General features: G+C 37.7%; 2 protein-coding genes across 2 annotated transcripts in view; both read right to left on the reverse strand.

Annotated features, from left to right (window-relative positions):
* LOC140243415 (uncharacterized) overlaps positions 1-17,118 on the reverse strand; it is a 129,298-nt gene that overhangs the window by 27,095 nt on the left and 85,085 nt on the right. The window contains exons 86-111 of the mRNA XM_072323095.1: positions 16,785-17,026; positions 16,365-16,506; positions 16,023-16,064; positions 15,725-15,787; positions 15,023-15,088; positions 14,618-14,683; positions 13,974-14,218; positions 13,045-13,183; positions 12,641-12,682; positions 11,894-11,917; positions 11,564-11,722; positions 10,663-10,728; positions 10,167-10,408; positions 9,603-9,837; positions 8,991-9,158; positions 8,615-8,862; positions 8,056-8,197; positions 7,554-7,595; positions 4,338-4,395; positions 3,923-4,020; positions 3,555-3,802; positions 2,971-3,112; positions 2,574-2,615; positions 2,253-2,312; positions 1,769-1,795; positions 444-608 (exon numbers count right to left, since the gene is read on the reverse strand). Of these exons, the coding sequence (XP_072179196.1) occupies positions 444-608; positions 1,769-1,795; positions 2,253-2,312; positions 2,574-2,615; positions 2,971-3,112; positions 3,555-3,802; positions 3,923-4,020; positions 4,338-4,395; positions 7,554-7,595; positions 8,056-8,197; positions 8,615-8,862; positions 8,991-9,158; positions 9,603-9,837; positions 10,167-10,408; positions 10,663-10,728; positions 11,564-11,722; positions 11,894-11,917; positions 12,641-12,682; positions 13,045-13,183; positions 13,974-14,218; positions 14,618-14,683; positions 15,023-15,088; positions 15,725-15,787; positions 16,023-16,064; positions 16,365-16,506; positions 16,785-17,026 (3,213 nt within the window). The remainder of the gene's footprint in view (positions 1-443; positions 609-1,768; positions 1,796-2,252; positions 2,313-2,573; positions 2,616-2,970; positions 3,113-3,554; positions 3,803-3,922; positions 4,021-4,337; positions 4,396-7,553; positions 7,596-8,055; positions 8,198-8,614; positions 8,863-8,990; positions 9,159-9,602; positions 9,838-10,166; positions 10,409-10,662; positions 10,729-11,563; positions 11,723-11,893; positions 11,918-12,640; positions 12,683-13,044; positions 13,184-13,973; positions 14,219-14,617; positions 14,684-15,022; positions 15,089-15,724; positions 15,788-16,022; positions 16,065-16,364; positions 16,507-16,784; positions 17,027-17,118) is intronic.
* Positions 4,797-6,611, reverse strand: LOC140243952 (uncharacterized). Its single transcript, XM_072323620.1, has 4 exons — positions 6,491-6,611; positions 6,051-6,292; positions 5,349-5,490; positions 4,797-4,970 (listed from the first exon to the last, which is right to left on the reverse strand). Exons 1-4 carry the CDS (start codon positions 6,609-6,611, stop codon positions 4,909-4,911), a joined length of 567 nt encoding a protein of 188 aa, XP_072179721.1. The 3' UTR covers positions 4,797-4,908.

Genomic DNA, 17,118 nt, shown 5'->3' on the forward strand with positions numbered 1-17,118 from the left:
GCGCAGGGATGCCAACCTTGCAAACAACCGTTGAGACGGCATATTTTTGGAGGAAAGAAAGTTTTGCTTTTAACTTTCCTGCAATGGACATATAATATATAATATTTTGGGAAAACAGTATTTTTGCATGAAACCTGCATAGTATTTTTACTTGCAAAAAAAGTTACTACAAAATGTTGCTAAAAAGTAATAGTTGGCACCTCTCTCCCTCTCTCTCTCTCTGTGCTTTGGTCCAGTCCTTGCTGAGACTGGCTATAGGTTCAGGACTAAAGCGCTTATACACCGTGTGGGCATGGACTATACATGTGTGTGATTTTGTTACAATTGAGATAACCCTATGTTAGTACCTTCTTATAAGCGATTCTTCTGACGTTAAGACGTTAGAAATGGCACCTTTACAGCATTGAACTACATGAATAACATCAGATCGCTTTGGGAATTACCTGGTGTTGTTGGCTGTTCTGTTGCTTCAGTGGTATATTTTACTGTGGCTGTTGTTGCTTCAGGAGTTACAGTTGTCTCCAAGACTTCCACCGTAGTTTGCTTCGTTGTCGGAGCAGCTGTGGTTTTTGTTGGTCGCGGCGGTCGAGTCCTCGGGCTTCCGATTTCTGTAAAATAAATGAACGCGAAGCTTGTATAGCTGATTGACATTCTAGGGAGAATACGCTGAGTGATGACATTGAGGAAATATCCAACTTTCCGAATTCCATCATTCATTCAGGAAACGTAACCATCTATTATAAAGCCCAAGGGGGTGGGGGCACATTGTGCCCCCACCAGATTTTCATTCGCCACTCCTTCGTCCTTAATCTAATTTTAACCAAATTTTGTGACTTTTCCTAGAATCTTATTCCAAACATTTTGATGTATAATTTAGCTATAGATATTGCTGGTTGCCATGACAATCAAAAACTGACAACCATGTCAGTCAGATTTTGCATATATTTCTGTTCCAATTCCAATTAACAATATTATAATGTATGAAATGGGTGTTTCTTGGCTGAAATTTGCTGAAGAAGCAATGTGAAGTAATTATGGCCCTGAAATGTTTTTCCTATTATTTCCTTTGCTTTTCTCTGACAACGGCATAAAACAATAGATATAATAGAGATACTTGAAAATACCAATATTTTCCAAATATTTTTATTTTGTGCCATTTTGATTCCTTCACCCAAGGTTTACCTCTAATATCATTTGTTTATCACATTATCAATCTGCAAACTTAAAATTCCAATATTATGGGAATATGAAATATGATAACTACGCATGTACCTATCCCAAACAATACATCAGTGGTCTCATAATGTATTTCTTTATTTTGTTATGAATAGCGCCCCATGTGGTGACCTTGAGAAATTTCAACCATAACAAATAATGAACTTTGACTTGTACATCATTTGTGGCAAATATGAAAAATATTGGTCTATGATAAGACATATATACTGAGGATAAAGAAGTTATACAGAAAAAACCCATGTTTTTAGCTTATTTCCTATGTATTTCTTTATATTTTGGTAAATAGCACCTTCCATGGGTGACCTTGAAAAAAATCAAGTATGCGGTCATGTAGAGTATGAGTTGGTCTACATAATATGTACCAAATAATATTATGACGATGAAACATCAAACAATAACAAAGTTATATGGGGGGGGGGGGGCACAATGTACCCCCCTTGGGCGTGGGAAGGGTCAAAATAGCTTGGGCTTTATAGGGTTAAAGGACATGCCACTGCCTCAGTAAATAAAAGACAACGTAGTTGAGACTTACCCGACTGACCCGACTTAGTTGTTTTTTCTGTAAAAGGTGGAAAAGATGAAAGAAATCGATGGGACAAAAAGTCAAGTTTAGGAAGCTCAAATGGCAATTAGATCTATCCGGCCAAGTAGTTACTCTCTCTGTCTTTGAAAAAAAAAAAAAAAAAAAAAAAAAAAAAGATTCTGGATATCCACCAAATATTGACTATCCCACATTTCGTTTGAATGCCATGCCCGAAAGTCAAATAACTGCAATGAGAGAGAAAATCTTCATGGTAAAAATCCATACTAACAGTTATGAATTTGATCGAATGAATTACTAGATATCAGTGTACAATGTACTAAGAAAAATTTGTAAGGATTACTATGGCGAAATATTTAGGGGAGGGGGAGGTACGGTTTTTTTTTTAACAGCTGGTAATCTTAATGAATCGTTCGAATGGAATTTGGGATAAAAATAAGAACAAGTAGAAGAAAACCGAGAAGAATTTTATTACCTGCAGCTGTTGTTCTTTCGGTTGGAGGAGTTGTTGTGGATGGAGCAGTAGGGGATATTACTTAACAGGTCAATGTTCCTATTACTATTTCAGCTTACATATAAATTAAGGTGAGGTAGGTCCTTGATGTTATTTCAATATCTTACAAAAAGCATGGTTATATAGTGAAATAGAAAGAAATGAGGCTGCGGAGTTTTGCGCCTAGCTGTCGTCTTAAGATTGTAAATTGAAAACTTTTATTAATGTTTCATGGTATATGAACAAACAGAACAGACATATTTCAAACAAACCAAAGAATTTTGTAAAAACACGATACATTACCTGGCGGGGAAGTACCTCTTGTGGTTGGAGCCGGAGTTGGTCCTACGTTTTAAAGAAAACACAGTGGGGAAATCAAATACGTAGCTACCTACTTACGGCTAACAAACGGGAAATGCTGCAAGTTTAATGATTAAACAATACATAGCTGGCGGAGTAAATGTAATGTACACTGTATGTTAGAATACGGATAAACAACCAATAATGATCACAAAGAAATCTTAGTACATTCATTTTCTGCGTATCTACAAGATTTCAGGATCACGAAAGCACGTTGAAAGACAGAACTCAATGAATTCTAATCGTGTACGAGATTTCTGTTTTGTAGTAGAAAAAAACTCATCCAAAATATTTTACATAAGAGTGTTGTTTGTGAAAGTGTCGCTGAAATTGCACCTACCTTGACAGCCGTAGACTTCGATCTGATTTCCCAGATTAAGTGGAGCTCCAAATGTTGCTTCGATAGCTCGTACAGGCCCCAATGTGGAAGGTAGCCAGAGATTTGTTGAAGCTGAGTCACTCAAAGCAAACGTTACTTCTCCCTATGTAAAGAATACAATTAAATTAATCAGTGCACGACTACAACTTTTCTGTTTCATAGCTGGACCACACCATGTTCACAAAATGCAAATACACTCATGGAAAATCAATTATCTACAAAATGCGACTGTATTAACGGAACCATGTTTGCCAAAGAAAAAGACAGAGTATCAATATGATTGATCAGTATAGATGATCTCAAGAAGATTAACAAGTAGAAGTGGTACACTGAGCATCGGGGATACTGTTAACCCTTCTTTGTCATGCATGGACGGTGGACAGCGTGTACCTTTTAGGGTTGTCTGTTCAATTCAGTAGTCAGAACACACACAAAAAAAGGGTTAAGTAGAAGGTACAGGTGGTTCTCTCATAACGCCTTGATATAAGGAGGAGTAAAGCGTGCTCTGTGTAGAATAAGGGAGTACTTGTCTTTTCAGGATTTACCTGATTCTCTGACTCTCCCGATCCTGAACCGGAGAGATCCCCGGATCCTGATCCCGAGTCTGTGCTTTCGGCAGGAACAGTAATCCATTCATCTCCATCGGTGCGCTTGATCCTGAATACCACTGTAGTCACTGAAGCAAAGCTGTTGGCAGATAGTTTGATTCCAGTGATAGTAGTAGGCTGACTGAAGCTGGCTTCGTATGTCAAGGGACTCACAGACTGCAATGGCTCCTGTGGCTCGTAACATTCTGAAAGCAAAGGTGAATTATAGGTCTCAGTTTTGGGCAAAATATTTTTGCTATACGTTAGTGTTCTACTGATGTTAATGTGATAGAACATGCATTATGTGGAAATGACATGAAAATTACCTGGTGTTGTTGTTGGTTGTTCAGTTGCTGAAGTGGTATATGTGACGGTCGTCTGAGTTGTTACTTTGGGTGTAGCTGTTGGTTCCGTATAAGGTGTGAAACATGAAAGAAGTCGATGTTACAGAAAGTCAATGCTAGGAAGCTCAATTAGCAATTAGATCTTGTAGGAAAAATAGGTACTTTGTAAAACGAATATATATATATATATATATATATATATATACATATATATAGATATATATATGTATATCAGTAAGATAAAAAAAAAGTCTTTTATTTTGGTGCAGGGGGTCATGGGTTAAGACGAACAATTTTGAAATTGTTAGTAATCTTTGTGTCTCGTCTCACTTCGAACGAAATGTGGGAAAAATAAGAAAAGAAATTTGACGAGAAAACGTCATCTTTATTACCTGTAGCTGTTGTTCCTTCGGTTGGAGCAGCCGTTGTTGTTAAGGGAGCAGTAGGGGATGTCCCTATTGTAAACAGGCACATTTAGATGGAGCACTATTACTTTACAGGTCAATGTTCCTGATACACTTTCAGCTCGTATGTAAAGTAAGATGCGGAGCTTCTTAAATGAAAGTTCAATATGAAGAGTTTGTTTGCAAAAACCGATAAGTCCATATTTGCCAAATGGAGATATTTGCGATTAAAGGTCAAGAAAAATAAAGAGAATAATAAGAAAATTTTTGCTTCTTTTGACCATAACTTAAAAAATGTACCTTTATATGTAGTGACCAATATATCATTTAAAAGGGATCATTTTGTACTTTATGACAGAGAGCGTACTTCAATATCTTCAAAAATGGACTTATCGGTTTTTGCAAACAAACTCTTCATATGTTACAAGACACATAATTATCTATCGAAACAATTTAATGAGACTGCAACGTTTGGCGCCTTGCTGTAGTCTTGACATTTGAACAAAATATGACTTTGTGAATGTTTCATGGCATATGAACAAACTGAACAAACCGAAGACCTGTCTAAAAACACGATGTATTACCTGGGGGAGAGGTACCTCTTGTTGTTGGGGCCGGAGTGGGTCCTACGTTTCAAATGCACACAGAGGGGAAAACATAAGTGCATAGAAACCTAGGAACCTAGCTATGGGAATCGACTTTGCCATAGCTAACAACTGGAAATGCTGCAAGTTCACTGATTATACATTTCACAATGCACGGGGTTAATTTCATTTGTCTCATAACGCATTCAGGGGTAATCAATGATCAAAAATAAATCTTAGTATAGTCCTATTCTTGGTATATAGAGGTTTACATGAACACGAAAGACACGTTCGACAGCGTGACCCTTCTACAGAACTGCTTGACTTCTAAAATCGTGAACGAGAATTGGGCGTTCGAACTCACAGGAACTCGTCACATAAGAGTGTTGTTTATGAATGTGTCGCTTAAAGTGCACCTACCCTGACAGCCGTAGACCTCGATCTCATTTCCAAGATTAAGTGGAGCTCCAAATGTTGCTTCGATAGCTCGCACAGGTCCAAGTGCTGAAGGTAGCCAGATATTCGTTGAAGCAGAGTCACTCAAAGAAAATGTTACTTCGCCCTGTGTAATGAATACAAAGAAATTAATCAGTGCATTAGTACAACCTTTCTACTTGATAGCTGGACCAAACAATGCTCATAAAATGCAAGTGCAAATATGGAAGATCAAATATGTTTGAAATACGACTGCAATAAAGAGGTCACATAATAATGTTCCAAGAAAGATAAAAAGTATTAGTATGATGAATCAGAGTAGATGATCTGTAGGAATTTGACAGGTAGGACTGGTACACTGAGCATCGGGAATAATTGCTAACTTTTTCTCTATTACACATTCACGTTGGACATCTTAGATGATCTGTAGAAATTTGACAGGTAGGACTAGTACACTGAGCATCGGGAATAATTGCTAACTTTTTCTCTACCATACATTCACGTTGGACATCTTATATAATGCTTTAGGGTTCGTGTCTGTGGAAATCAACACTCAAAGGACACAAAGGATTAAGTAGGGAGTACAAGTGAAATAACACCCCCTTTCCTCTTATAACGTCCTAATACATGTAGTAGTAATGTATGTTCTGTGTAGAGTAAGAGAATACTTGTCTGTTGATGATTTACCTGATTCTCTGACTCTCCCAATCCTGAACCAGAGAGGTCACCAGATCCCGAGTCTGCGTTTTCGGCAAGAACAGTGATCCATTCATCTCCTTGGGCGCGCTTGATCCTGAATACCACTGTAGTCGTTGTACTAGCGCTGATGGCAGGTAGTTTGATTCCAGTGATAGTTGTAGGCTGACTGAAGCTGGCTTCGTATGTCAAGGGACTCACAGACTGCAATGGCTCCTGTGGCTCGTAGCATTCTGAAAGCAAAGGTAAATCGTAAGTCTCAGTTATCGTTTGAGATATTTTTACCATATCATAGTGTTCCACTGCTGTTGATGTTTATGCTAATGGAAAATGAATCAAATTACAGTGACATTAAAATTACCTGGTGCTGTTGTTGGTTGTTCAGTTGCTTGAGTGGTATATATGACGGTCGTCTGAGTAGCAGTTGTTACTGTGGGCGTGGCACTTGTCTCCCCTGCTACCACTGTAGTTCCCGGAGCAGGTGTTGTTGTTGGTTGTGGCGGTCGAGTCCTGGGAGATGTGGTTTCTGCAAAAGGTTTTGAATAAAAGCATGATATGTTTCGAGGAAAATATGGACAGAAAATATGGCTAAAGAGTTTCCATTCTTAAAAAAAAAAAATAACGGAAACTGAACAGCATGTCACTACCCTCCTAGTTAAAACTTACTCCCGCGACCAACAGTTGTTGTTTCTGTTCGTTTAGTACTAGTTCTCTTTGGCCATTAGGTATTTTCTTTACGAAGAGGGTAATATAATTCTATTTATGATTTCCGGGATACATAGCAATGTATTATGGCAATGACAATCTTATCAAAGTACTGAATTCTCAGTAGTAGTCAGTGTTGGACATTATTCTCAAACAAATGCCATGCTTAGTTCCATGCCAGTCCAGTTCTGTTCAGTTTATTTCTGCATTTCGTTTTCATTACAATGTATAACTACCGATTGTAAGGTACAATTGTATGAGAAAACGTATAGGGAAAAGCATGCACCAACGTAAAATTGAATGTAAATTGTACGAAAAGGAAGAGCACAAACTGGATGTAATATGTATATAATGTACAATATATAATATGATGATGATGAAACAGCATTTGTATGGCGCCATTTATCTGTAGAAACATTCAAAGGAGCCCAATATATATATATGATATATATATATATATATATATCATATATATATATATATATATATATATATCATATATATATATATATATATATATATATATGTGTGTGTGTGTGTGTGTGTGTGTATCTATATCACTTTTGGAATCACCTCTCCCCCAAAGTTTTAACCAGAAACTCTCAAGGAAATGTATAATGTTAGAAAAAACATGATGACATACTGAAACAAAAGCAAATGAGACTGAAGAGTTTGACCACTAATTGTGATCTCAAGAATCAAAAGTACGCCTACATTACTTTTCAAATGTTTCATTGTATTTTAACAAACCGAACAAACAGAAGATTTTCAAAAGAATATGATAATTACCTGGCGGGGATGTACCTCTCGTTGTTGGAGCAGGAGTTGGTCCTACATTTTAAAGATCAACAAAGGGGGGGGGGGGATGAATACGTTGAAATCTACATAAGGAAATCGATCTTGCTATAGCTAATAATTCAAAATGCTGCACGTCAACTGATTATACAACACAAAACGAACAAAGTGAGTGCAATGGATCTTTTAATGTACAGGGGGAAAATAAAATGATCCAAATATATCATTGTATATTCCATTTTTAATACCTCGAAGATTACAGGATTACTACAAACATTTTCGACAGAACTGCTTGAATTCTAATAGTGACAAGAACTGTTCTTAACTTAAAGAATTCATCCAAATTATTCAACATGAGAATGTTTGTTTGTGATGTGCGGCTTCAACTCTCCATTGTGTTTTTTTTTTGAAAAATGTAATATTGATATTTGTGACTGAAATCCGAATTAATGATAGTAATAATAATAATAATAATAATAATAATAATTGCACCTACCCTGACAGCCATAGACATCGATCTCATTTCCCAGATTAAGTGGAGCTCCAAATGTTGCTTCGATAGCTCGTACAGGCCCCAGTTCGGATGGAAGCCAGAGGTTCGTTGAAGCAGTGTCACTCAAAGTAAATGTCACTTCACCCTAAGTAAAGATTAAGGAAACATTGGTAAATAATGATATTACATTTGTACAGTTTTTCTATGTTGTATAGGAACAGGGCAATGTTCGTAAAATGCGAACACATACATGGAAAATCAAATCTCTGCAAAATGCAATTGCATGAAAGGGGTCATTTAGGTTTTCCAATGGAAGAAAATGTGTAGCAGAGTTCATGAACTCTCGAGAATTGACAGGTAGGACCCTTATACTGAGCATTATATATCATTATCCCTTTCTCTGTCATGCATGGACGACGCTGAACAGTGTTTACATAACACTAGGTTTTCTGTGCAAATTAGCACGAAAAAGGACACGAAGGGTTGAGGATGGTACACCAACTTATACTCTCTCCTCTAAAAACATACAAGAAGTAACAAAACATGTTGAAGCTTTTAATACCTGAGTCTCTGACTCTCCCGATCCTGAACCGAAGAGATCCCCGGATCCTGATCCCAAGTCTGTGCTTGCGGCAGGAACAGTAATCCATTCATCTCCATCGGTGCGCTTGATCCTGAATACCACTGTAGTCGTTGTTGTAGCACTGATGGCAGGTAGTTTGATTCCAGTGATAGTTGTAGGCTGACTAAAACTGGCTTCGTATGTCAAGGGACTCACAGACTGCAATGGCTCCTGTGGCTCGTAGCATTCTGAAAGCAAAGATCAATTGTAAGTTTCAACTTTTGATATGTTTTTGCTGAACGATATTGAGTGTTCCACTGTCTTTAATTTTTATACCAATGGGACGTAAATCACGTTGCAAGGACAAGGACGTTACCTGGTGTTGTTGTTGGTTGCTCAGTTGTTGAAGTGGTATATGTGACGGTTGTCTGAGTTGCAGATGTTGCTCTAGGTGTAGCAGTTGTTTCCTCTACTACTGCTGTAGTTTGCTCGGTTCCCGGAGCAGAAGTGGTTTGAACTTGTGTAGTAGTCCTGGCAGTGACTTCTGCAATATGAAGGAACGTATGCATAATTATTGTGACGTAAACGTTCCAAATACTATCACATGGTAGCTTTTAAATCACTGTAAAAAGTGTGATATGGGTGTTGGAAAATCTCGTTTTGAATGACATGACTGGAGCAGCGAGTTCTGGAAGGAGATCAAGGGATGTGGTGATATTCTAAACTGTAGGATAAATCCTATGGGAAAAGTACCTTCTGTGGTAGGATATAGAGTAGGTTATACGAGATTAGAAAAACAGAAATATTAATAATTGCACATGGAATCATCCATCTCGGGAAAGCCAATGAATGAAGAAAAAAATATGATAAGTAAAATATACATGATAATTATATGTAAATATGAAATGAATGAACCCTTTTCCGCCTCTGTATTTTAACAGGATCGAACTGCTGAATGAAGATCATTCAAAAGTAAGGTGATGCCAGCTATCTGATACGATGTTTGTTTGGTCAAATGTTTTTATCAATGTATTTGATATGGGTGGGAAGTTGAGAAAATACGCAGCTGTTGTGCACTCACCTTGACAACCGTAGACTTGGATGTTATTTCCCATATTAAGTGGAACCCCAAATGTTGCTTGGATAGCGAAGACAGGTCCCAATTCGGAAGGTAGCCAGAGATTCGTAGACAGTGTCTCACTCAGAGTAAATGTCATCTCGCCCTATATTTAAAGATGTACATATGAAATTTAATGGTACTCTACTGCTGTTTTGTCTTTTGCGATAAACGAGCAATACCCTCAATACGCGAGTCGCAAACTTAGAGATGTACAAAGTGAAGATAGTTGAGCGAGAAAAATGTCAATCAATCCCAGTATTGACTACTATTGATAGTAATAGAAGGAATGATAGTTGAATTGAATATCATTATAGCATTGAATAAATATGATGAAGACAGTACAGGATAAATTGCACATCTGTACAGACGGGAGTACAAAATCTGCTTTCAATCATTGGACTGAGTACACTAGCTCGTCTGTTGAGAATTCACCTGATTATCTGAATCTCCCGATCCTGATCCGGAGAGGTCACCAGATCCCGAGTCTGCGTTTTCGGCAGGAACAGTGATCCATTCACCTCCGTCGACACGTTTGATCCTGAATACTACTGTAGTAGCTGTAGGGAAGCTGTTGGCAGGTAGTTTGATTCCAGTGATAGTAGTAGGCTGACTAAAGCTGGCTTCGTATGTCAAGAGACCCACTGATTGCAATGGTCCCTGAGGCTCGTAGCATTCTGAAAGCGAAAGTAAATTCGTAATTACAACCGCTGAACTATACATACGATGGTACATTGTTTCAATATGTGAAAACAACTTCTTACAAAATAGTGTCAAATGAAATAGGACCCACATGTCTCGTGAAGAATGAAACGGAACGTGTCATTATCCAAATTACATGGCTGAATTTGTAAATTATCTATTAATCAATTCTTTCAACAGAAGTATACATCAATGAAAAACGGTGCAAAATGTAGGACTTGTTTATTACCCGTACTAATCGTCGCTTCTGTTGGGGCAGTAGTTGTGGTCACTCTAATCGTAAGGGTTGTCCCCTCTGAAAGAGAGAAAGTTTGGTAGACATGTGTTCATGAAAGACATGATATTATCAGCCCAGCAGTTTCTAAACAAGTGCATTTAGGAGAGATCTGAAGGACACCTCATGAGGCGTTATGTTGTTGTTGTTTTTTCTGACAAATTTCAACAACAGTTGGTCGAAAAACGTATCTGACATAGTGCTTCATGGGATGCCCCTCAGGAGAACACAATGCCCATAAAACGTTTGGTGTGTGTATTAAAAGCTATTTCACTATTTTTTATCAATCGAATCAAATGAAATCAATGGAATGGTCTGTAGTTCAGTATAGTTCATAATAGTTCAGTAAGGTATAATATTAGATAATCTGAAAAAAAAAGAATATCTGACAATTAAATACTCCCCTACCCAAAACACAACGCCCATAAATCCCTCCGTATTACAAGCTCTGTCGTTGTCTATCAACTCAAGTCACTGAAATAGAATGGGAAGTTTGTATTTTCAATCACTTCTGAAAATTTTCCATAAAGGATACAGTGAACAAATGAAAAAAACAACAACAAACAAACCCAGAATGAAAATTACATTTTTTAGAAGTTTATTCCCCCCCCCCCAAAAAAAAAAAATGGGTTCACAAACTTCAGTTATAGCTTAAATAATAGCTGAATCGAAAAATTATGCAGTTTCCATTTGCGATGTGAATTTCACGGCAGTAACATTTGTGTGATTTTCGTAAAATCCTTCTGAGACTTGTAATCACTTATTTAAGTGATTACTCTGACGCTAAGACGTCAAAATATTATCTGTTCCTTGAAACTACTCAGAGACGAATCACACGATTTCGCTTTGAGGATACCTGGTGTTGTTGGTTTTTCTGTTGCTGCAGTGGTAGATTTGACCGTTGCAGTTGTTGCTTCAGGAGTTGCAGTTGTCTCCAAAATCTCCACTGTAGTTTGCTCGGTTCCCGGGGCAGAAGTGGTTGTTGGTCGCGTTCGAATCCTCCTGGTTGTGGTTTCTGCAAAAATAATGAGGGCATAACATTAGCATACAATTGATTGACATAGGTTGAGTGGTGGGATTAAGGGAATATCCATATACCTTTAAAGATTGCATTCCTTATATATGTAGGAAAAATTGAAGGGCATGCTACTGAAGCACTGAATAATACAATTTAGTTGGAACTTACCGGACATACCAAGAGTTGTTGTTTCTGTATAAAAGATGAAAAAGAAAAGAATTGATCGGTTAGACAGTCGACCAAAGGCAGTTTAAATGGTAACTGGATTTTGTAGGCCAAGTAGGGACTTTCTCTATTATACAAAATTATATCTTTAAATGTGTTGACATACATAAAGCATAAAAACAACGGATACTTGACGGCAATTTCATTAAAGTAATCTATTCTCAGAAGTGTTATTGTTGGATTGACATGTTATCATTAATTTTATTCTTTTGGGTATTGGTCAGAAAAATTGCGGAGGAAAAGATGTAAAATTTTGTTCAGTGTGATATGACCAAAAAGAGAAAGAATTGTTTCACAGATGTGTTAGTCCCGGAAAGATTCTCTAAGATCAAGGGGCGTCTGCTATTATATAAGTTAAAATCTCTTCATCCTACAACTGCAAGAAAATTTTTACGAGGAACCACCGGAATGTAGTTAGGAGTGATAATACAGCAACGACAAAATAGAGTACACGATTAGATTTCAAGTTGAAACAGTAGACATATACTGGAGGAAGTGCATGATATGTTTCTATTATACGTTCGTACCAATCTAGGCCAGACGTATGATATTAAGCAAGAAACTCACCCGCAGAAGACTTCATATGATCATTTCTGCAGTACACCAATTGATTTGTTTTCTATCGCTTTTCAAAACAACATATCTGACAATGATTCAAAATGTCAAAAGGAAAGAGAGACGAGAATTTACGTGATGTGGTCGGTGCACTCGTCGTTGGAGCTGAAGTTGGAGCTGTTCGAAACAAAACAGATGAAGAAAACAAAAATAAGAAACAAATAAAAATTATTGAAAGCCGGAGGGGGATGAAAGCAAGCAGTTGTGTACAGCACATCCCAAAAGCTTGGGTCCACGTCACATTATTATAAAGAGATTATACACAGAAGAATGACACAAACAATGCTATCAGCGCATAGAGGTCGCTTTTAAAAAGATGTGAGGAGTTCTATCCCTAAACAGGATGCGATAAATATCTACGGATCGCAGCTAAATGTACTGCTTTTTAATTAAAGACGGGCAAATATTTACTGTTATTTTTTTTTCTTGAATAATTCCAAGCCCTGTAATGATGACTTGCTAAATGGGTTTCCACTTACCTTGGCAGCCGTAGGCTTCGATAGTTTCGATATTGATTGGTTCGCTGAAGATCGTACGAACACCCATGACCGGACCGATATCACTGGAAAGCCTGATTGCCTGCTCATGAGTGGCACTCAAAGTGAAAGACAATTCTCCCTACGTGCGGAGCAAGTGAAAAAAAAAGAAATTGTCGGATATCATAAGAAAAGTGGAAATGACGAAAACAAACACACAACAGTAAAGTGCATATATATCGCGCCAAAAATAAACAAGCAAACAAAACGAAACCGAGGAAACACATTGTCATAAGCAATTGTGATTCATGTTTGTATGTGTTTGTGCAATGAACAAAATCTAATCTGCGACCATAGCTTCTTCAAGTAATCGACTTTGTCTACATGGTAGTGCATCACTCCCATAAATGCAATCATGTTAATTTTGAAAATTTTGCGATGTATCATAAAACATTTGTCCCTCTTCTATGATACATGTTTGTATGTTATACATCGTCATAGAGGTAATACAAAGTTGTACATGCATCATCATGATTGTACCTATCTGCAGCATTCGAGAGCAGACTAATAGCTGCTGATTCACACTGTATTTATCACTGACGGTGTCTCGTACTTCTATTAACACCCCCCCCCAAAAAAAATAAATCTTAGTTTCCCTCTTTAAATTTAGAGAATGTGCAGTTTTATAGGCAAAGAGACAGTGTACTGGTAACAGTCTGATCCAGATATTTCTCCCAATCCTTCCTGACGAGTAATTATAATGTGAATGTGTGTGTTTGTGTGTGTGAGTTTCTGTGTGTGTTATTTATAGTCACCAATTTTTTTTTTAGTCCCTTGATCCTGATGCAGATAGTTCCCCTATCTTTCCTGATAATTATATGTGTGTGTGTGTGTGTGTGCGGGCGCGCGTGTGTGTATGTCGTTATAGTCACCTGGTCTTGGGAGTCCCCTGATCCTGATCCTGATCCAGATATTTCTCCCGATCCTTCGGCAGAAATGACGTCACGCCATACATCCTCACCGACGCGTTTCACCTGGAACCTGAGAGTTCCACTCCTTCCATCCAGGTCTTCGCGGGCGGGCAGCTTGACGGCAGTAAGAGTGGTGGGCTGGCTAAAGGTTGCTTCGTATGTCAGGTAGCCTTCCTTCACCAATGGATTCTGTGGCTCGTAGCATTCTAATGATGATAATTATAATGATAGTGTTAATGATAATAGCGATAATAAGAATGAGAGTAATAAAAGTGCTATATATAACGCTATATATAAGTAGTGATGATGATGATGAAAATAATATCAATAATCGAATATAAATATTTATAATTATAACTATTATTTTGATACTTATGTTACCACTATTCCTACCACTACAACAATTAAATTCCAGTAGTAATACCATTACATTGCATTTGAACGTTCAAATGTAATGTGTGGCAATTAATGAAATTGACATAAAACAAGCAATATTTGAAAGTGAAAAAATCTTGAAACACTGCACTTTGCCTCACGAGTATGATTGAGAAGTAGTTAAAATGAAAACGAAGTGCACATGAAGATACACAGGTCACCGTTAATACCTGGAGCTGTTGTTGCTTCCGTTGGGGCAGCCGTTGTTGTAGATGGAGCAGTAGATGATGTTCCTTCTGTAAGTACACAAATTGATTTATGTGACGCCCTCAGAAATGTCCAAACTTAAAATAATTACAGGGGAGAACGAAACGGGCCTTTTTTTCTGTGCAAAGAAACATGGTTATTAACTAATCTCAAGCACAACTATTGGATAAATAGACAATTTGATCAAACGTGTTCATTGAGTTAATCTTATAAGATCGACAGGAAAAAATAGAACTTTTAAAGGAGAGAGAAACAGTTGTTGGTAGGGGCTGACTGGGACAATTTAGAGCTTTGGATTAATGTCGAGAGTTGACTTACAAAGAGCACTAAATATTTTGGGAAAAGAAAGAGATTATTTTCTTCATTACCCGCCGCTGTTGTTGCTTCCGTTGGTGCAGCTGTTGTTGTAGATGGAGGAGTGGAGGATGTCCCTTCTGTATTAAAATAGACACATCGATTGGGAGAGTGTGTTCGAGTTTGCTTGTCAACGTTTGGATACCGTTCAAACCAATTAATATTATGTGAGGGAAAGAACAAACATATGATACAAGAGTCTTTGTTATTGTATATTTCTTACGGATACTTTTTTTTTAATGGGGGGGGGTTACAAACACATCTTACAAAGTTAATAAGGAACTTGCCCAACTGGTTCATATTTTTATTTCATCTAAAGAGATCCACAGTAAGAACAGCTAGAGGGGACAGTCATGGCAGCTAGGGGTTGACTCAGTTGACGTTTTGGATACCGTTCAAACCAAATATTATGTGAGGAAAAGAACAAACAGAAGATACAAGAGCCTTTGTTATTGTATATTTCTTACGGATACATTGTTTTGTTTTGGTGGTTTTTTTTCGGTGGGGGGGGGGGGAGGGGGTTACAAGCACATCTTTCTAAGTTAATAAGGAACTTGCCCAACTGTTTCATATTATTATTTTATCTAAAGAGATCCACAGTAGAAACAGTAGGGGGCAGTTAGGGATTGACTCAGACAATTTCCAGCAGCGAATCAATATCAAACGCTGACTAAATTTTGGGCACAAAAAACATTCGGGAAAAATCAGTTCATTACCCGCCGATGTTGTTCCTTCAGTTGGAGCAGCTGTTGTTGTAGATCGAGGAGTGGGGGATGTTCCTAATGTGAGCAAACACATCAAATACAAAAAGGAGACTACAGTTCAATGTACTCTTTGCCATCTTACATACTACCTGGAGGTCCAGCTATGTGAGCGGAGATTGTACCCCCTGTCACTTCATAGTGCCAATCATTGTCAACTAAATGCTGTATAATGTGGTATACGTATCTGGTCATACTTTTTTTTTTTCAAAGACAACGAGATTAAAGATTTGAAAATTAAACGCATATATACCTGGAGGTGAGGTTCCTTTTGTTGTTGGAGCAGGAGTAGGTCCTAGGTTAAAAGACAGACATTTATAAGAACATTCAGATTAAAAAAAAAATATTAGTCCTTTGCCAGTCTGGATGAGAAATGTGATGTATTGTTTATGATGTATTTGATATGGGCATAAACGTATATATACATATTGTTATGAACTAGTTTAGGCTATAGCAAGATGTCTATTTCAAGCAACGAACGAGAGAGATTTTTTTTTCTCTGCTTGATTCCAACAGTATCACAAAGGAGATAATGTTTATAAGAAAAAGAAATGACCAGAGATTTGCGAGATGTGTCCTTTGAATCAAAACGTACCCTGGCAGCCGTAGATATTGATGTCATCTCCTAAACTGAGTTCAGTTCCAAAAGTTGCTTGGATAGCCCGGACAGGACCCAATTCGGATGGAAGCCAGAGATTCGTTAAAGTGGTGTCACTTAAAGCAAATGTTCCTTCGCCCTGTGAAAAAAAATAATAAGAAACGATGACAGTGTTGGAGTAAATATGTATTCTGTTTGCATGCTCACAAAATATGCCGTATTGTTTGTGGACTCATAGGTCGCTGAAGAAAAAGTGTAATTGCCGATATTGAGGCGAGAACGATTAAGGAATTTTTTTTTTTTTTAGTCTGACAAATGATTACATCTTTAATTACTGTTTAATAGAGCGTATTCAAAAGTAAAATTGTACTCCATTTCTAGTCTTATTCAACTATGTGGATAAGACGGGCATTTCACCTGAGTCCCTGAATCTCCCGATCCCGAACCGGAGAGGTCACCAGATCCTGAGTCTGCACTTTGGGCAGGAACAGTGATCCATTCATCTCCTTCGGCGCGCTTGATCCTGAATACTACCGTGGTCGTTGTGGGGAAGCTGTTGGCAGGTAGTTTGATTCCAGTGATAGTAGTAGGCTGACTGAAGCTGGCTTCGTATGTCAAGGGACTTACAGCTTCCAGTGGCCCTTGTGGCTCGTAGCATTCTGAGAGTAAAGATAAATTGTACGTCTCAACCTTTGAGAGAGTTATTTCTTGTAACACTTTGTTCAATATTGCGCATATGAAAACATTCTCT

Source organism: Diadema setosum, chromosome 20 (assembly GCF_964275005.1).
Source record: "Diadema setosum chromosome 20, eeDiaSeto1, whole genome shotgun sequence".
Classification (NCBI taxonomy): Eukaryota; Metazoa; Echinodermata; class Echinoidea; order Diadematoida; family Diadematidae; genus Diadema; species Diadema setosum.